General features: G+C 43.5%; 2 protein-coding genes across 8 annotated transcripts in view; one reads left to right on the top strand and one right to left on the bottom strand.

Moving 5' to 3' along the window:
• Positions 1-8,934, top strand: part of neo1a (neogenin 1a) — a 217,661-nt gene extending 208,727 nt beyond the window's left edge. For 3 of the 5 annotated variants that reach the window (XM_068015647.1, XM_068015645.1, XM_068015644.1), the window contains exons 25-28: positions 3,026-3,175; positions 4,452-4,709; positions 5,645-5,781; positions 7,172-8,934. In XM_068015647.1, coding sequence (XP_067871748.1) covers positions 3,026-3,175; positions 4,452-4,709; positions 5,645-5,781; positions 7,172-7,255 — 629 coding nt within the window. In that variant the 3' untranslated portion in view covers positions 7,256-8,934. The remainder of the gene's footprint in view (positions 1-3,025; positions 3,176-4,451; positions 4,710-5,644; positions 5,782-7,171) is intronic. The other 2 variants (XM_068015646.1, XM_068015648.1) reach the window with 2 other exon arrangements.
• A 3,703-nt stretch (positions 8,935-12,637) lies between these two features.
• The window catches only part of bbs4 (Bardet-Biedl syndrome 4), a 61,778-nt gene continuing 53,928 nt past the window's right edge, over positions 12,638-20,487 (bottom strand). For all 3 annotated transcript variants that reach the window (XM_068015642.1, XM_068015641.1, XM_068015643.1), the window contains 4 exons: positions 18,673-18,742; positions 17,592-17,736; positions 15,823-16,033; positions 12,638-12,986 (listed from right to left, as the gene is read on the bottom strand). In XM_068015642.1, coding sequence (XP_067871743.1) covers positions 12,880-12,986; positions 15,823-16,033; positions 17,592-17,736; positions 18,673-18,742 — 533 coding nt within the window. In that variant the 3' untranslated portion in view covers positions 12,638-12,879. The remainder of the gene's footprint in view (positions 12,987-15,822; positions 16,034-17,591; positions 17,737-18,672; positions 18,743-20,487) is intronic.

Below are 20,487 nucleotides of genomic sequence, written 5' to 3'. Positions count from 1 at the left end.
AGGGGACTTTTTTTTTAACTTAAAATACTATATTGATACTCAGTCGTGGTTTTCTGTAACACTGAGCGGATGTAAATGAGGAATTAACAACTGCACCAAAGCATCTACACAGTTGTGCTGGCAGCATAAATCACTGAATTTCCTTTGGTTAAGTATTGGGTGAAAGTGCAATAAAGGATTGAGTATTAACCAAGGCACGGGTTTTTGCACGGGTTTTATTCAATAGCTGTTGGTAACTGACTAATTGCAACCTCATTTCAGCCATGTGTGTGTCTGGAATTCAAAAACAGCAGAAAATAAATGAGCAGCGCACCATTAGTTTCAGAGTGGGGCAGTGTGATCCAACTTTCTAACAAACAATCAGAACTTTCATCATATTCATCAGTGGAGTTTTCAGTCAATCTGAAGGGTCTTGGTCCCTTTAACACTTTTCCAGGGGTACACATATACTCCCTTTCCCACATATAATCCCTTTCCCACATATAATCCCTTTCCCACATATAATCCCTTTCCCACATGTACTCCCTCTCCCACATGTTCTCCCTTTCCCACATGTACTCCCTTTCACACATGTTCTCCCTTTCCCACATGTACTCCCTTTCCCACATGTTCTCCCTTTCCCACATGTTCTCCCTCTCCCACATGTACTCCCTCTCCCACATTTACTCCCTTTCACACATATACTCCCTTTCCCACATATAATCCCTTTCCCACATGTACTCCCTCTCCCACATGTACTCCCTCTCCCACATGTTCTCCCTTTCCCACATGTACTCCCTCTCCCACATGTACTCCCTCTCCCACATGTACTCCCTTTCCCACATGTTCTCCCTTTCCCACATGTACTCCCTTTCACACATGTTCTCCCTTTCCCACATGTACTCCCTTTCACACATGTTCTCCCTTTCCCACATGTACTCCCTTTCCCACATGTACTCCCTCTCCCACATGTACTCCCTCTCCCACATGTTCTCCCTTTCCCACATGTACTCCCTCTCCCACATGTACTCCCTCTCCCACATGTACTCCCTTTCCCACATGTTCTCCCTTTCCCACATGTACTCCCTTTCACACATGTTCTCCCTCTCCCACATGTTCTCCCTCTCCCACATGTACTCCCTTTCCGACATGTTCTCCCTTTCCCACATGTACTCCCTTTCCCACATGTTCTCCCTCTACCACATGTTCTCCCTCTCCCACATGTTCTCCCTCTCCCACATGTACTCCCTCTCCCACATGTTCTCCCTTTCCCACATGTTCTCCCTCTCCCACATTTACTCCCTTTCACACATGTACTCCCTTTCACACATGTCCTCCCTCTCCCACATGTCCTCCCTCTCCCACATGTACTCCCTCTCCCACATGTCCTCCCTTTCCCACATGTACTCCCTTTCACAAATGTACTCCCTTTCCCACATGTTCTCCCTCTCCCACATGTACTTCCTTTCCCACATGTTCTCCCTCTCCCACATGTACTCCCTTTCCCACATGTACTCCCTCTCCCACATGTACTCCCTTTCCCGCATGTACTCCCTTTCCCGCATGTACTCCCTCTCCCACATGTACTCCCTCTCCCACATGTACTCCCTGTCCCACATGTACTCCCTCTCCCACATGTACTCCCTCTCCCACATGTGCTCCCTCTCCCACATGTGCTCCCTCTCCCACATGTGCTCCCTCTCCCACATGTTCTCCCTCTCCCACATGTTCTCCCTGTCCCACATGTACTCCCTCTCCCACATGTGCTCCCTCTCCCACATGTGCTCCCTCTCCCACATGTACTCTCTGTCCCACATGTACTCCCTCTCCCACATGTACTCCCTTTCCAAGCCTTGTCCTTCAAACTGTGTGAGTCAACCTTCCCTTGCCTCTGACGCAGAAGATGGTAGGTCCAAGCACCAGTCCGCATATTTCTGTACCTACTCGTGCCAGTTCAGTGCAGTACTTAGGGAAAGAAAGACTTACATTTATATCGCACCTTTCACCACTTCAGGTTGTCCCAAAGCAAACTAAATACTCTTGAATAAAAGCAAAATACTGCAGATGCTGGAAATCTGAAATAAAAACAAAAAATGCTGGAAACACTCAGCAGGTCTGACAGTATCTGTGGAGAGAGAAGCAGAGTTTACGTTTCAGGTCAGTGACCTTTCATCAGAATAAAGGTTTAGTCACTGTGTCATCACAGAATTGTTGCAACGCAAAAGGATGCCATTCCCCGTAACCTTCACTTTCACACAAGAGTCTCATTCCCTTTTGAATGCTTCAATTGAACCCGCCTCCACCACGTTCTCAGGCAGCACATTCCAGACCTTAACCACTCGCTGCGTGAAAAAGATTTTTTCCTCTTGTCACTTTTGCTTCTCTTACCAAATACTTTAAATCTGTAAATAGGAAATGCAGAATTTGCACATAGCCAAGATCCCACAAATAGCAATGTGGTAATAACCCACAGAATCTGTTCTAGATGTTGAACAGGGATAAATATTGGCCAGTTTTCTGGGCAGGATTCACTGCTCTTCTTCAACATAGTGTCATGCAGTGTCCCATTTACAATTTAGTAGTTGTGCCTGGCCAGTTCTTTGAGTGCGCAGTCCCTTTGAATTTCTTTGTAAGTAATGTGCTACATTTCTCACAGAATGAAGCCTGAATGGTACCTCCAAGGCTGAATGGTACCTCCTGCTGCACAGCCTAGCAGGAGTGCTAGTGCAATGGGATCTTCTATGTCAATCTGAGGGCAGACATGGCCTCAGTGTAACATTTCATCTGAAAGACGAGGTCGGGGGGTCTGAAGTGGGGTATCTAGGAGTTCGCTGTGAGCGCAGAGTCCTGAATAGGGGTATCAGGATGTGTCGGGAGTGGAGTCCTGAACGTCATGTTGTGCTGAGGGGTTCCGAATGTGATGATGTGTTTTGGGAGAGAGTCCTGAATGTGATTGACGTGTCTGGGTAGGGGGAATGAGGGTTTCTCTGCATCACTCTAGTTGGTTCTGTGTGTGAAGTGCTCTCTGTGTTATGTTCATTCACAGCTGTGATTAGTGCCCATCCCATCCATTCACTCGACAACCCTCATCATCATCACCTCTGTGACGGGCCTTCATCCCCAACCCGCAGCTACCATCGTCACCAGATCAGCAGCCGGCCGCTTGGCTCCTCAGTAGACAGGGCCAATTCCACAGGTGAGACCTCAGCCCTGCCGCTTCGGAACCACGCCCTTTATCTGCTGCCATTAGCTTTCGTTTATACCTTCCTCATTGTAAGGGGTAGCAGTTTTATTATCAGCCAGCATCCTGTCGACTGTGTTGGCTTCATGCACAGCTTATTCAGGGAAGGGGATCTCTGATTAATATTTCAGTCCTCAATCCCTGAATACATTGTGTTGGTTTTAAACTTCTCAATCTCTGCAGCAGTTGGGGCTGCATTTCCTCCAGATCCAGTAGTTGTATTTGGATGAGGTTGGATCTAACACAAGGTATTTATCCCAGGCAGTGAGTTTAGGACCAGAGGGGACGAGAACATCATTTACAAACCGTGAGTGAGGCTACACAGATTGGGAAAGAGGGCAGTAAATGTGAAACAGCCTCTCGGGAAAAGGAGTTGATGGAAGGTCTAATTGAACTATTAGAATGATTCATTTGTTTGCAGAAGCTGAACTACATTCAAAGAATAAGGACGATTTAGAGATAATCTAACAATTGGTTGAAAAGTTGGGTCTTTTTTCCATTCGTACAACACACTTTAGGTGGCAGTACAATGTTTTATCAAATTATGAAAACATGGGACAGGGTAGATAGAACCAGACTGGTTCAGTAGTTGAGGGGTCTTAAATACCAGATTAAATGTCAGAGATTTAGAACAGACGACAGGAGAAACTTCTTTACACCGAGAATTATGTGTCTGTGAAATTCATTTCAGGGTTAGTGGAAATGCAGAAACTATTTCAGCATGAAAGATTAGATTGGAGAGGTTGGTGAAGGAAATGGAAACAGAGCAGTTTAATGTGGTTAGAACTATTTGATTGCATGGAGAGTAACATGAACTAATTGGGCCATTTCCTGTTGTAAATTTTACGTATTTTATCAAGCTGATGGTTCTAACTTAGGTTTACTGGATTAAACATTGCTTTTGTTTGCCTTTGCTTACTGTAACACCATCTCGAGATATTCAAACCAAATCTTAGACACCACTCCTCAAATGTGATTAACCTGGGAACATGGTAATCGGAGATTCTTCTATAAACTATAGTCAGGAAGAGAAATGTATGCTGACCTGTTCAATAGTTTCGAATGAGGAGAAATATCTCTTACACTGCTGTGCTTGTCGATTTATAAATGCTTTGTTCTACAAAGATTAAGCATATCTATCTGAGACCATGTGGATTGTTGAAATAGTTCAGACTGCAAGGCTTGGGGATACTGTGGAGTGTTGACTGTTTTTTGATGATTCCTGTTCCAGAATCTGTACGAAATACACCAAATAGCGACATGTCACCAGTGCCAAGTTCGCAGGCTCACTCTGTGGAGAACGTGGAGGCCGACATACCTGCAGTTTCATATTTGCCTGGGTTGCAGGAGGAGGAGTCCAATCGCAGTGTCCCAACAGCCCACGTGCGCCCATCCCATCCACTGAAAAGTTTTGCTGTGATTGCCATCCCTCCTGCTAGCACCAGCTATGATGCAGCATCATCCAGTACACCATTGCTGTCTCAGACAGGTGAGTGAGCTTGTACTGATTGACAGCTGAGCAAGGGCTTAAACACATAACCTTCTACTATTTACCCAATCCACACCTGTGCTTCCAATATAATAGCCCATATAAATCGTACTGATAAATAGCTAGGAATATTGAAAAGGATTCAAGTTCAAAGTTCTGTTGGGGTTGGGAATGATTGATGTGCACTGGACCAAAGGAGCAGTGGATGTGAAAATGCAAATTTTGATATAATTAATTAATAAAATGGCCAACTAAAGGAATAGACTCACCCACCACAGGCTGTGGTTTGTGGGATCGTGCATAACACTACGTTTCTTGCATTACGATAGTGCAATGAATGCTAGCTTGCCTAGAACAGACTGCTGCTTGGCCTGGTGAGTGCCAGCTCAGTTCTAATTTTCAAAACAGTAAAGGTTCAGCAGGTTATGGGACATAAATTTGGTACCAGTGCAAGAGAGAGACGAAAGTGGAGTCCTGTTCTAGATATCAGCTGATGGGTTAAATAGCCTATTGGCATCATTCATACAAGCTTGTTTCTATCACTTAAAGGGACAATGTTCCCGCTAATTTTCAAGTTTGCCAACTGTGCCCATCACTTGGGCGTTTTGCTTTGGGAGGGGAGGTAACCTTCAGTAGAATCTCTTGCGTCTCTGTATGTTTGTACAGTATGCCAATGTAAATTTTATCTGATGTTGAGAGGTGGGTATGATAATATTGAGGTCGGTTAGGTTATATGGCTAGAGTGTGGTACAGAATAACACCAATAGCGTGGGTTCAATCCCCATACCGGCTGAGGTAGTTCTTGGGGCCTGCCTCCTCACCTTGCCCCATAGTGATGATATGGCATAAGCCATGATTGGCAACCTTGCAACATCGAGGATACAACACCGAGAGAGATCATAATTGAGAAACCTGACATCTTGTTTCATTTACAGGAACAAACCCTCAGGTACATTCAGTGAAGACGGCATCAATAGGAACTCTGGGTAGGAGCAGATCCCCCATGGCAGTCACTGTACCCAGCGCACCGGATGTTGCAGAATCCACTAAAATGCTGGAGGACTCCGATAGTGTAGGTTTGAACAGATTTTATCCGAGTGCTGGAACTGAATTTTCTGTAATGTTGTGCTGTGCACCCCTTTGCAGTGATATTCTCTGGCATTGGTCTTCTCTTTCTTCCCCTTAGCCATTAACCATTTTTTAAAAATTCATTCATGGGATGTGGGCTTTGCTGGCTATGCCAGCATTTTTTGCCCATGCCTAATTGCCCTTGGGAGGGTGGTGGTGAGCTGCCTTCTTGAACTGCTGCAGTTCATGTGGGGTAGGTATACCCACAGTGCTGTTAGGGAGTTCCAGGATTTTGACCCGACAGTGAAGGAACGGTGATATAGTTCCAAGTCAGGATGGTGTGTGACTTGGAGGGGAACTTGCAGGTGGTGATGTTCCCATGCATTTGCTGTCCTTGTCCTTCTAGTTGGTGGAGGTCGCGGGTTTGGAAGGTGCTGTCTAAGGAGCCTTGGTGCGTTGCTGCAGTGCATCTTGTAGATGGTACACACTGCTGCCACTGTGCGTCAGTGGTGGAGGGAGTGAATGTTTGTGGATGGGGTACCAATCAAGCCACTCCTGACTTGTGCCTTCTAGATGCTGGGCAGGCTTTGGGGAGTCAGGTGAGTTACTCGCTGCAGGATTCCTAGCCTCTGACCTGCTCTTGTAGCCACAGTATTTATATGACTATCCAGTTCAGTTTCTGGTCAATGGTCACCCCTAGGATATTGATAGTGGGGGATTCCACGATCGTAATGCCATTGAATGTCAAGGGGAGATGGTTAGATTCTGTCTTGTTAGAGTTGGTCATTGCCTGGCACTTGTGTGGCATTTGCACCTTTCACCTGTATAATAGCTGGCATATGCTCTAATATTTGTCACCACCACCACATCCCCTCCCGCTGCCCCGGCCATTTTCACAGGTAATGGGAGATGTGAGATTAGCAACAAGCAGTAATTTATAAATTGTGACTAAGGTTTTGGACTTCACTCATCCCACCCCACACCTCACTTTTTGAAATCTTTTAAATTCATTGTTCGTGTTAGAGAAAAGAAAGGCAATAATAATAGTCAAATTCCCTCTAGTTTTATTGAACTCCAGAAAAATGCAGCAAGGGTTTAGGGCTAGGAGATAGGAATATGACCTTCCTCCCATATGACAAGTGAAAGAGCCCCTAATTAAAATAGAACTACTGATCCTCTAAGACCTTTTTCTTTATGGGGAAATGCTTGGCCACCTCCTCTTGAGTTCAGGGGTTCATTCTGTGAGGAACTGCAGGCTTAGACACTCGTCCTATCACTCAGCATGTTGGAGTCTTGCTGTGAAAGGTCCTTGAGCAGGATCTGTGCCCTTTAAGAAATAATGTTTTGTTCTGAACAAATATCTTACAAACCAGTAACCTTCTGCCTCTTTGCAGAATTATGGCCCAGACGAACTGACTGAAGAGATGACGCACCTCACTGGGTTAATGAAGGATCTGAATGTTATCACTACAGCATAAATGCAGTCAGAATACCATCAATTTCACAAACTAAAACAGAGCAGGTCTGCACGGAGTATGTACAAAAGACACCCAGAGGGTCGGATACAACATAATGTGATGTGTAAAGTCTCGTGGAAACTGCCTTTGTCACGATTTCAGTCCAGTGGATCCAGACTTGTGGATATCATATAATTCAGTCAATGCCATGGAATCTGACTCCTCTCAACTCTGACGGACCTCTGCTGGTTTGGAAATGTACTGGAGGCACCAGTATAGTGTTCGACATTCAATATTGTCTATTTACTACGTGTTTACGTTTGTGTTATGAAAAGAATGTTGAATTGTTACTTTGGTATCCAGATGTGACATTTGACTGCCTCACTACAAGCTGATGTGAGATGCATCAATTAATAATGTGGCCATTTCTTATTTCCTCTGCATCGCACAGTGCTGTGGCATACAGACTCTACAACCTTCTGATCAAACTGCCAAGTTATCTGCGTTCATCACTGTGATCTTTTAGCAAACTTCAGAATATTCCTGCTAGACTTGGCAAGTTAGCTGATTAAAGCACAACTAGGAAGAAGGAACTGGCATGACCAATCCACAAATAACTCAAGAGGCTTAGCATGACTCAGAAAGCACATTGATTTAAACAAACATGTGCAGCAGTTGACATTTTATATGGAGTATCTTTACATGTTCTATTGGAAAATCATTTAGCCATAAGAAAAATGCTAAGTAAACCCTACCAAATGGGTTCCAATTACATAGCCAGCATTAAACCCTATTGAAAGGGTTCCAATCATCAGATCTTCGATGGGTTAGATTTCCCAGCCCTGGTTGAATCCTGTTGCGTGAGTGAGTTCCAATTATTGGATCCAGATGAAACCCAGGAAATGGATTGAGTTTACTGCCCATTCAGTGGACCCGGTTGAGTAGGTGCCAATGACATTACTCTTGGATCAACCCTGTAAATCGGGTTCAGATGAGATGACCTTGTTAAATCATGTAGTGAGTTCCAGTTACAGGAATCTCTTTTCCTTCTCTTGTTTTTACCCTCCCCATAACATCATTGTAATTGCTTCTACAAGTCTAGGTTTTACTTTGTTTGTGAATATTGCTTCCCTATGTACATTATCATGAATGTTAATATAACTGTTTAAGGAAATTTATTGTAATGAACAAAGCTATTGTGAAGATTTAGAAACCATCCCCCAGTTGTAGGCAGTAAGATCTGTTTTGCACTTTTTTCACCTTTTACAAAGACCGTTTTCTTATGGCCTGTGTTTAGGAAAATCTCTGGTGTATCTGTAGTGTCCTCATTAGCAAAAGCAGCTTTTTGTTTTCTAAGGATGCTGTCGGTGCATACTGTTTATTAATCATGATGTAGAAACAATGCAAACTACTGTAGTTTATGTACAAAGAACTTTGCTAGTAGCATACTCTGTGGCTTTTTTAAACTTAATGTTCTAATGTAATATTGGAATTCCAATACATTTTGTATTCAACCAGTAGGTGTGTGAATGTAGACTTTTATTCATGGTCTAAACGGTGTAATGGAAAATCCAAAGCAAATTTAACACCAGTGACTTCCTCTGATAACGTATTGCAATTATATATTAAGCTATGTGGTCGAAAGCTCCAGAAGCAATCAGGTTCAATCCCTTTCTGCTCAGTTAGGGCACGAGAATTGGTCTCAGTGCTGCGGGGTGTGGAGGGAGGAGGGAGTGGCAGGCACAAAGAGGGGGAAAAGGGGAGGGGAGAAAGTAGGAGGGGGAGCAAGGGGCAATGGGGAGGAGCGGGAGGGTGGGGGACAGGGGAAATGAAGAAAATTGAATGCAAGCTTGATGCTGTAGACCAATGCAAACAAGGAACTGGGTTTAGTCTGCCCTTGTTCAATTCCTCTTGGATGCAAAGGCAGCAAAGAGAGGAGTTACTCATCCTACCCATCGAGGCTGGATTTCAGCCCAGGTCTCTCAGGTGAAGGCCAGTGTTGTAAATTCACAAGTTTAGAGCCATCTTTGGAGAACAAGATTTGAACGCCCAAATCTTAGTATTTGCACCAGCTCGCTAAAAATAAATGATGGAGGGCTGCCCTGGGTTAGCTATTTCTGTCACAATGTGTTAGTGCTGACTGAAGGCTCACCTATCCTCAAACTCTCTCGCTTTCTGGATGTAACATAGAGGTAAGGGAAATGCAACAAACAACTGCGGTGTACTTGTGTGCACTTGGGTTTCACACAAAAGCCACGACTATTGCGTTCAAATTGAAAAAGTTATTCCAGCCCTTTAGTCTCAGACCAACTGAACTGATATTTGTTTGGGCCCCAAGGCTCCAACACTATTTCTGTGCTATAGTAAAAGTTGAATGCATTTGTAAAGTTGACAGGATCAGGGATTCAACTTTATAATTTCATCTGGTTGTTCAAAACTATACAACCAGTTCAGAGGAGCAGATCTTAAAAGATTCAGGTGTATTGTTCAGATGTGGGTATATATAACACATGTAAAGTAACAGATTGTTGGATACGTTACATACATTGATGTAGGCCTGCCTTTAATCCAATGCTATAATGGCTGTTCTATTTTAAAAGATTCACTTGTATTGCGTTTGTGAATATAACAATACCTGTTTCTCAGGTAATTTGTAATGGATAGTGTGTGTGTGTGTGTGCAATTTGACACGAGAGGAACAACTGGAGAAAAATAACATTTAAGAGCCAATGTTTTTAATTTTAGGAAAGATTTATGAAGAAACATATACATTAAAACAGATCTAAATGTCTGGTACATCTTTTGTAATGTCAGACAATTTGTTTTCAAAGAATGTCAGATTACAAGTGGCTGGATAGGCACTCTCAGTCAACCTAAAAACTTGTCCAAACTACTTCACGAAAATAAAATTGTACAAGATGTCTCAAGAAATAATGGGAAAAAAATACATTTACTTAAAATCACAAATGCCTGGAATTTCCACAGGGGTGGGGAAACAGTGACTTTGATCTCCTGATGTAACTTCAAAAGAGGATTGTTGGGAATCCCAGAGAAGCGATGGTCGATGCTCTAAGGTTTCCAGTGAAGCCACGGCCTGAGATCACAAACACGCCCCACAGGAACTCGACTCCAAAAGCACGTCCCTGGGCACAGAGGATTCCTGCCGGCTACAAGAGCTGTGGCTTACAAGGATCAAAGATGAGCCGTAAAAGACTCTATGATGCATCAGATAAAGGTGGACTCGTTCTTGTGTGAATCCAACAGGACTTGGTGCTTTTCCATTGAGAATTTAAAATTCTCATCCATGACCTCACCCTTCCCAATCTCTACAATCCTCCAAAAACTCTTGTGCAACCTCCCACTGCCTTTGCTTCACCATTGGCAGTGTGCCCTCAGATAGCTCGTCCCTAAGCTCTAGAATTCCCTCCCCAAACCTCTCCACCTCTCTCCCTTTTAATAATCTCATTCAAACCAACCACTTTCAGCAAGCTTTTGGTCACCTGTCCGCTCTTTGAATGGCTCAGTGTTAAACTTAGTCTGATAACGCTCCTGTGAAACAGAATCACAGAAGCGGAACACTTTACTATTTAAAAAAGACAGACACATTTGTATTTCTATCGCACCTATCCCGACCTCAGGACATTCCAAAGCACTTTACAGCCGATGAAGTGTTGTCACTCTTGTGCATAAATGCAAGATGTTAATGTGGGACGGTATCATTAACATAAGGAGGCTGAGGAGAAATACTTAAGGGTGTAGAATACAACGACAAACAGTATGTTAAACCTGTACAAATCAGTTACTGGGCCACAGAATACAATGTCCAGTTTTGGGCACCTAACTTTAGGAAGGATGTCAAGGCCAGGGTGCAGAGGAAATGATCCCAGGGAGGAAAGACAAGAAACTGGGTCTTGTTTCAGTAAAACAAAGAAGGTTTAGAGGAAATCTGACAGAGGTGTTAAAAATTATGAGGCGGGGTTTGATAAAAGTAAATTGAGAAAAACTATTTCCGCTGATTTACTAATAGAGGCAACTAACAATTCAAAAGAATGTAGGAGATTTTTTTTCTAATGCAAATGGATCTTAAGGACATAGAATTCATAACAGTTTTTCTAAGGGAAATGGCTAAATGAAAACGGTTAAAGTACAGGCAAGGGTTAGACAGCAGGGACTAAGTGGCAGCTCTTTGCAGCTTAGCCAAACAGACTTCTCGTGCTGTAAATGATTCTATTTACAGAAATACATGTCACCACCACAGAGTAACAATCTGCCAAAAGATAATGACAACTTTCCCCACAATCGCCCTTTCACTCTCTACAAACACAACTGATTCCAAGACGTAAAAGGCAATTACATTATACATTGTGGGTGTAACTGACCCTTTAGCCACAGTTCCTACAGTCGCAATCCCTGTGCAGTCAGACTGCAGCTTTTGCACAAATGTACTTCAATTTATTGAGATGCTTTTATATGTACTAAACAACAGAACTTCCTACCTCTACAATGTTCAGTGTATGAAATGTGTCAAAATGCTACCAACTACATAGTTGGTCAGCAAGTATATGAAAGAGAAAAGGTATGGGGTCCTCGTGACTACAGTGTTTTCTTGCTCTGCCCATCCACCCCAGGTATTCTATATCTCCGACTCCTCCCTGGGGCTCAATTCCAAGGGTGACAGTGCTCCGATACCTTGCCCAAGTGACCATCCATCTTGTGTGAGTCCAGATAGCAAAGGTTATTTGACCATTACTGTGATGCCCGATCCTCTGCTCACCCAATTTCCAGACACACATATTCCTAGAAAAGGAGGGTTGCTTGTTTTCAATCAGCAATAATAAACCCAGCTGCTTTGTCCATTCCCCCTAGGGCAGGGATAAAATGCAGAATCCTCCACCAATCCTGGCCAAGATCAGATAATTCAGCACTGACCACAAATCTGAACTCTTCTCATACCAAGACACAAAGGAGGTCAGGGTCAGGCACTGCCCCGGAAACTCCAGGGTTCCCCTGCTCACCTGCCATACCTATAAGTGATGTATATCCAGGACGGCAGAAGCCTGGTTGTGTCAATTCACTGCCATTTCCTGGCATTAACGGGCTGCCTCGTAAGAGGAAAAAGCTCCATATATCCAGGCAAACGACCTGAATATCCCTGAATATTCTTATTTGACCCTTTCACTGTAGAGGCAGAGGGGTATGTCAAAGGTTGGGTTTTGTGTTGTTGGGGGGTGCAGGGGAATGGGCCAGGGCAACCCCAACCCTGTCAGACCAAAGCCAAGGTTTCTGTGCCCCTGCGTCAGGTGGGTTCTAGAGATGTCCCCAGCTGGGCCCATCTCAAATGGGCTCCCTCCAACCGACCTGACTGGAACCAATCTTTCTCTTTCGAATTGTGCCCGACTTGTATTTTTATTCAGATTTCCAGCATGTGTGTGTTTTTTTTTTCCAACGAGGCCCTGCTGATGATCTGGATGTTAGAAATACTACAGCAGCCTTCATCCCAATGGCCTCGTACACACAGCACACAGTCGCATAGACTGCATCCATGAGACAGGTGAGTTTAGAGCAGCGCTGGGTTTTTTAAAATCGAATTTAATTACCTATTCTAGGGATCTGGCTGGCGGTAACTGAAGCCCAGTCCCATTTATCTACCTCGGGTCTCGCTTTCTGCTCAGGTCCTCGGTGCCTGAATCCGCACTTGACTCGGGTTCCAAGGGTAATGAGGGAGGTTTCTGCACTCGGGTCAGGCATCCACCTGCAGTGAGAACAAGTCACATCAGGGCACCAGCACTTAAAGTATACAAACCATGTTTGTTATAGAGCTCGGCAGGTTATTGCAGATAAATCAAACACAGGTTTACAAAGAAACATACTCATTACAAAAGCCAGGTTAGAAGGACCATAAAAAAAGACGAAAACAGCAGAGGAGATAGTCTGACCATTTCAAGAGAAACTGCATAGTAAACACAAGGGTTGTCACAATACACACGTGAAATAGGAGTGTACACTTAATGGAAAAGATTTGGATCAACAAAGAGATCTAAAGGTTCAAAAGCGTAATTTCTTGAAAGTATAGAAGAAGATAGAAAATGTTAACATTACTTTTGGATTTTACGGTCATATTTAAGAGTAATGATAAATTTCTACAAAATGTTGGCAAAGCGACCGTTAGGGAACTGGTCAGAGATATGATTTTTCACTATTATTTTAAGAGCCGAAACTGCTGTTGAATTAGAATATCTTGTAGGTTTGATTCAAGGCATCAACTGGGGAAGGGCATCTACATTCCAGAGTCAAAATATAACTTCTATCTCAGAGCCACAGTAGCTTGAGTCATTAGACTTCCAGGAAATCTCACTGCTATTCCACTAATTAGAGGGATTATCCCCATCCCCCAATTTTATCCCTTTCCCTGCTGAAGACAGACTGTTGCTGGGGTGCAGCTCCAGAGGCAGTTCTCCGTACGATCATACCAACTAGCAGTAGGCCACTCTGCCCTTCGAGCCTGCTCTGCCATTCAATAAGTTCATGGCTGAACTGATTACTCCACATTTCCACCTACCCCCTAAAACCTTCCTTGCTTATCAAGAATCTATCTACCTCTGCTTCCCCCACCTTTTGAGGAAGAGAATTCCAAAGACTCACGACCCTCAGAGGAAAAATTTCTCCTCATCTCTGTCTTAAATGGGCGACCCCTTATTTTTAAACAGTCGCCCCTAGTTCTAGATTCTCTCACAAGGGGAAACATCCTTTCCACATCCACCCTGTCAAGACCCCTCAGGATCTTATATGTTTCAATCAAGTCGCCTCTTACTCTTCTAAATTCCAGCGGATACAAGCCTAGCCTGTCCAATCTTTCCGCGTAAGACAGCCCGCCTATTCCAGGTATTAGTCTAGTAAACCTTCTCTGAACTGCCTCCAACGCATTTACATCCTTCCTTAAATAAGGAGATCAGTACTATACACTACTCCAGATGTGGTCTCACCAATACCCTGTATAGCTGAAGAATAACCTCCCTACTTTTGTATTCAATTCCCCTTGCAATAAACAATAACATTCTATTTGCTTTCCTAATTACATGCTATACCTGCATACTAACCTTTTGCGATTCATGGTCTAGGACACCCAGATCCCTCTGTATCTCAGAGCTCTGCAATCTCTCACCATTTAGATAATATGCTTCTTTTTTATTCTTCCTGCCAAAGTGGACAATTTCCCACATTATACTCCATTTGACAGGTCTTTTCCCACTCACTTAATCTATCTATATCCCTTTGTAGCCTCCTTATGTCCTCTTCACAATCTACTTTCCTACCTATCTTTGTGTCATCAGCAAATTTAGCAACCATACCTTCGGTCCCTTCATCCAAGTCATTTATATCAATTGTAAAAAGTTGAGGCCCCAGCACTGATCCCTGTGGTATACTGCTCGTTACATTTTGCCAACCAAAAAATGACCCATTTATGCCTACTCTTTGTTTCCCGTTAGCTAACCAATCTTCTATCCATGCCAATATGTTACCCCCTACACCATGAGCTTTTATTTTCTGCAATAACCTTTGATGTGGCAGCTTATCAAATGCCTTCTGGATATCTAAGTACAATACATCCACCGGTTCCCCTTTATCCACAGCACATGTAACTGCTTCAAAGAACTCCAATAAATTGGTTAAACATGATTTCCCTTTCACAAAACCATGTTGACTCTGCCTGATTACCTTGAATTTTTCTAAATGCTCTGCTATAACATCTTTAATAATAGCTTCTAACATTTTCCCTATGACAGATGTTAAGCTAACTGGCCTGTAGTTTCCTGCTTTCTGTCTCCCTCCCTTTTTGAATAAAGGAGTTACATTCACTATTTTCCAATCTAACGGATCCTTCCCCGAATCTAGGGAATTTTGGAAAATGAAAACTAATGCATTAACTATCTCACTAGCCACTTCTTTTGGGACCCTAGGATGAAGTCCATCAGGACCCAGGGACTTGTCAGCCCGCAGCTCCAACAATTTGTTCAGTACCACTTCCCTGGTGATTGCAATTTTCTTGAGTTCCTCCCTCCCTTCCATTTCCTGACTTACAGCTAATACCGGGATGTTACATGTATCCTCTAGTTACCATTCTTCATATGTGAGCTCAGGCAATGGGTACTGATGGACTATTTGACAGTGGAAAGCATCACATTCACATTGTGTGAACTTTCCAGAAAGCAGAACGCAAGAGCAAGAAACCCCCTGCTGATTTTTCCTTTTCCTAGTCCTGGGGCACTGAGGTGAATGCAGCACTGCAACTGCTGCTGCAGTACAGATCAACAAGATTGTGTAGAGTTGAGATCACAATTACTCACTGTTCACTTGTGTAAACCAGTCATTATACAAACATTTATATTTAAATACATAAAATTACTCAAGAAACCCTTCGTTATTCACTTGGACCATCAGAACTCAGAGCTCCAAATAACTACGACATTCTGTATTTGAAAAACATTATCAAGGAACAATTAGTGTTTTCCCCAAATGCAGCAACACATTGCTGTGTTTAAGCAGCAATCATTCCCCTGGAGTTCAGAGTTTAATGAGCTGCTCCTTACCTGCAGAGAGCTGCATGGTCTTGCTGTACCCTGCAGCTGATGACATAGCCTGGCCTAAAGCCTGGTTAGAGCCCAAGGGTTGCTGGTTTGTGGTGAGTTTGCTGGATGGTGCTGGGCGCTCTCTCGCTTTGGAGTCCTTTGCTGGTTTTGTCCAGACCAGATTCTCCCCGACCTGAAGGGCTGCTCCAATCTTCTGAGCCATGTCTACCAGCTGCAAGCAGTGGAGAGAAGGTATTAGTTACTTCTCTCAAAGTCTACCCTAGAATATTCAGCACTGGATCAAAGGGTTCATTTGATGAAACTGAAGGAAAATTACAAGGAGTGCTGCTTAAATTCCTGATATGTGCACCTGGGGTGGCGGGGGATGGGAGGAGAAGCTTCTAAATGGGAGCACTAATCCATAAAATTACCTTTACATATTTAAAAAAAATCACACAAAATGAAAATATGCTCATCAGTTATAGTTAGTGGGCAATACAGTAAAGTCCATAGAACGAGAACCTTTAAGACTAGTGGATCTCCTGTGGCAGTGGTTCAGGGTTGTTGGGTTTATCAGTTGGTTGGGTTTTCTGACAGGAACTTGTATTTATTTTCACATCTCATCATATCAGAATTAAAGTGCAAGCACTTTCTGGGTAAACCCGAAAGCTAATTTGCATGCAGCAAGGTCCCACAAACAGCACTGAGATTAGTGTTCAGTTCATCTAGTTTCGGGTGGTGTTGGTTGAGGGTAAACCACTGTCCAGGACATCTGAAGCACTCTCAGACTTTTTTCAAGCAGTACCACAGGATTTTTAACATCTACCCGAACAGTTAAATGGAACTTCAGTTTCACATTTTATCCAAGCATGGCAGCTCTGATAGGAACATACGAATTAGGAGCTGAAGCAAACCATTCAGACCCTCTAACCATAAGATCATGGCTGCTCTATTTGTGTCTCAAATTCCACACTCCCATCTACCCCCAATAAACTTTGATTCTCTTGCCGAACAAGAATCTATCTACCTCCGCCTTAAAAATATTCAATGACTCCGCCTCCACCACCTTCTGAGGCAGAGAGTTTCAAAGTCACACAATCCTCTGAGAGAAAAAATTTCTCCTCATCTCTGTCCTAAAAGGGCGACCCCTAATTTTAAAACAGTGTCTCCTAGTTCTGGACTCGCGCTCAAGAGGAAACATCCTCACCACATGCACCCTGTCAAGACCACTCAGGATCTTATAAACTTCAATCAAGTCTCCCCTCACTCTTCTAAACTCCCGTAAAAACAAGCCCAGTCTGTCCAACCTTTCCTCATAAGGCAACCCGGGTTTTCCAGGTATCAATCTAGTAAACCTCCTCCAACGCATTCACAAGAAAAGTATTCAACCCCTAGAGCCTGCAACTGGCTGATCTGTATCTCAACTCCATTTACCCACCTCTGCTCCATATCCCTTGATACCCTTATCAAAATAATCTTTCTGTTGAAATTTGTATCACTATATAAACATCCACAATACCAAGTTTTAAATTGAGGAGCCCAGGTGAAGGGCCACAGCCCACAGTGCTGAACAACAGCCAGGCTGGAAAGAGCAAGTCAGGAGTTAAGGTAAATCAGGAAGTAGTGTTAGGTGATACCAAGTGTGCAATTTAACATCCTTCAGATGGCAGAAATAAAAAGACGGTGAATGAGAACAATTTCCAGTTTCATGATCTTGAGAGGCGAGATGGAGTCTTGAATTCAAGACAATAATTACGTCATTTACAAAGGATGAGATATTGTTAAAGTACCTCTGGATCAAACTCTAGCATGTTACTGCTGGCCTTCAGTTTATTAACCTTCTTCTCCATCTCCTGATATTGGTGCAGAGCTCCCTTTTTGTCCCCTTGGTTGTACAGTAATATGGAGTAGTTTAAGTTCACCAGTGGGTTTGACCTGTAGAGGAGAGAGAGGTTGACTTTCCCAGCAAAGATGACCTTGCTTCTCATCAGGATCCATGTGACAGCGTCACATAAAAGGACATCAATGTTGGACAGAAGAACAGATATTAAAGTGATGGATGAAAGGTATTAGAGTCTGGCTCAGCCCCAATGACATGACTGGGATAGACTGTGCATAGGTGAGTTATACACTCCAGTAGGGGTCAGCTTTGATTCACAGACTTTATTGTGTTAGCTGCTGTCAGCCATTGTTGCAGGGCTCAACAGTTCAGCCCCTGAGAGTTTGAGGCAGGGATTCTCTCTCAGGATTGGTACTGAATGACCCCGGCTGCATGTGGAGTGAGGACAGGGTCAGACTCAACTATAATGCCCTGTGAACACTCATTGGAGGAATACTTGGGGTGAGGTCCCAGAGAGCAGTTGATGCCTTTAGAACCCATACCTTAGTAAGAGTGCCCTCAAGAGACAAGGGGAGAAGTCTGGCTAAAAATAAAAATCTCCATATCACTGAGAAAAAAGCAGACCTTCAGCTTCACGTTTTCACATGTCAGCAACAGTATATGGAGAAAATTAGCTCAAGCAATGTGGATGAAAACTGGTTACTTCATCCCAAGCTATGAATAGCAAAACAGGATATCAGAGCACAAGCTCCAGGTGCTCATGTGTTGATGAGAGAAAGGTGCCCTGACCACAGCCTGGAACAGGATAATGTAAAATCATTTGCACTGATCCTTTGGAAAGGAAAAATAGAAAATTGAGACAAGACTGTATCCAGTGTTCACAAACCATCAGAAAGGCCACAGCTGCCGCAATAACCATGGAACAAAATGGAGGTTCTGTCTTCAGCAATTTGATAGAACGTTTCACAAGAGATCCACCAATTGCCACTGGATCTTTAACATTCATCACCACATTCTCCACTGATACTCACTGGTCTAAACTCACTGCTTGCTCATAGGACCTCTTTGCGTTGTCAGGATCCGCCAGGTTTGTTAGCGTTACTGTAACAGCAAGAAGTTAACTTAATAGAATCACAACACTGACGGGTATGTCCTTTCTTATACACAAATCCCTCCATGGGATTGCCCCACCCCATCTGAACTCTGACCTCCTCCATTCTGTCCCGAGCCTTTCATTCCTCTACCCCCTCTTCCAAGGGGGCAGAGGTCCCAGTCATCTTGGCCTGACTCCCTCCCTAAAACCCTCTCGGGTTTTCTCCTGCCTTCTCACAACCTACTAATTTGTCCATGCATTAGGTCTTCTCTTCATACCTCCTCACTTACGCTCAGTGTCCATTTTAATTCCTCCATGAAATGACTTTGAATATTCTTCTTTGTTAAAAGGGGCTGTTTAAAAGTATGGTGGCTGTTACCGCAAGCACCTCAGATTTCCCGTTCACATACACTATCATGCCTCATCCCAGGAACGTTACACTGAGACTGTCACAGGTCACTCCACATCAGTGTTTATTGATTCTCACATATTCAGAAAACACCAGTCTCAAAGTTTATTTCTAATTAATGGTTAAAATAAATACAACAGTCTCTGAGCATTCAATGACTTTCTTCCTGGCCTGGCATTTGAGTATTAACAGGTATTATTACAAGCATCATTAAACCCTTAGAAAAATAAAATGATGAATGTCACAGAATATTCAATGTCCTGTTGGACCAATGGAAAACCTTTCTGTTTATTATAAATAGAAACAAGAAATGCTGGAAATACTCAGCAGGTCTGGCAGCATCTGTGGAGAGAGAAGCAGAGTTAACGCTTCAGGTCAGTGACCCTTCTTCAGAACTAGCACATATTAGAAATGTGAAAGGTTTTAAGCAGGTAAAGCGGGGGTGGGGCAAGAGATAACAAAGAAGGTGTAGATAGGACAAGGTCACAGAGAATAACCGATCAGAAGGTCACAGAGCAAAGGCAAACAATATGTTAATGGTGTGTTAAAAGACAAAGCATTAGTACAGATCGGGTGTTAATGGACTGAAAACTGAACAGTCACAAGCACAAACATGACAAAAACAGTGGGTAAACAAACTGAACAAACTAAGATAAGATAAAATAAAATAAAATAAACACAAAAAAAAATAAAAAAGAGAAAAAAGAAAAAAATAACTAGAAGTAAACGTAAAATGGGGGGCCCGTCATGCTCTGAAATAATTGAACTTAATGTTCAGTCCGGCAGGCTGTAGTGTGCCTAATCGGTAAATGAGATGCTGTTCCTTGAGCTGGCGTTGATGTTCACTGGAACACTGCAGCAATCCCAGGATAGAGATGTGAGCATGAGAGCAGTGGGGAGTGTTGAAATGGCAAGCAACCGGAAGCTCGGGGTCCTGCTTGTGGACTGAGCAGAGGTGTTCCGCAAAGCAGTCACCCAGTCTGCATTTGGTCTCCCCAGTGTAGAGGAGACCACACTGTGAGCAGCGAATACAGTATACTACATTGAAAGAAGTACAAGTAAATCACTGCTTCACCTGAAAGGAGTGTTTGGGGCCTGGGATAGTGAGGAGAGTGGAGGTAAATGGGCAGGTATTACACCTCCTGAAATTGCAGGGGAAGGTGCTGTGAGAAGGGGACGAGGTGGTAGGGGTAATGGAGGAGGGTGTCGCGGAGGGAACGATCCCTTCGGAATGCTGACAGGGGAAGGGAGGGGAAGATGCGTTTGGTAGTGGCATCACGTTGGAGGTGGCGGAAATGGCAGAGGATGATCCTTTGGATATGGAGGCTGATGGGGTGAAAAGTG

The sequence above is a fragment of the Heterodontus francisci genome, chromosome 35 (assembly GCF_036365525.1).
Source record: "Heterodontus francisci isolate sHetFra1 chromosome 35, sHetFra1.hap1, whole genome shotgun sequence".
NCBI classification, from domain to species: domain Eukaryota; kingdom Metazoa; phylum Chordata; class Chondrichthyes; order Heterodontiformes; family Heterodontidae; genus Heterodontus; species Heterodontus francisci.
The sequence above is the reverse complement of the archived record's forward strand: the minus strand, read 5'-3'. Positions and strand labels throughout refer to the sequence as shown.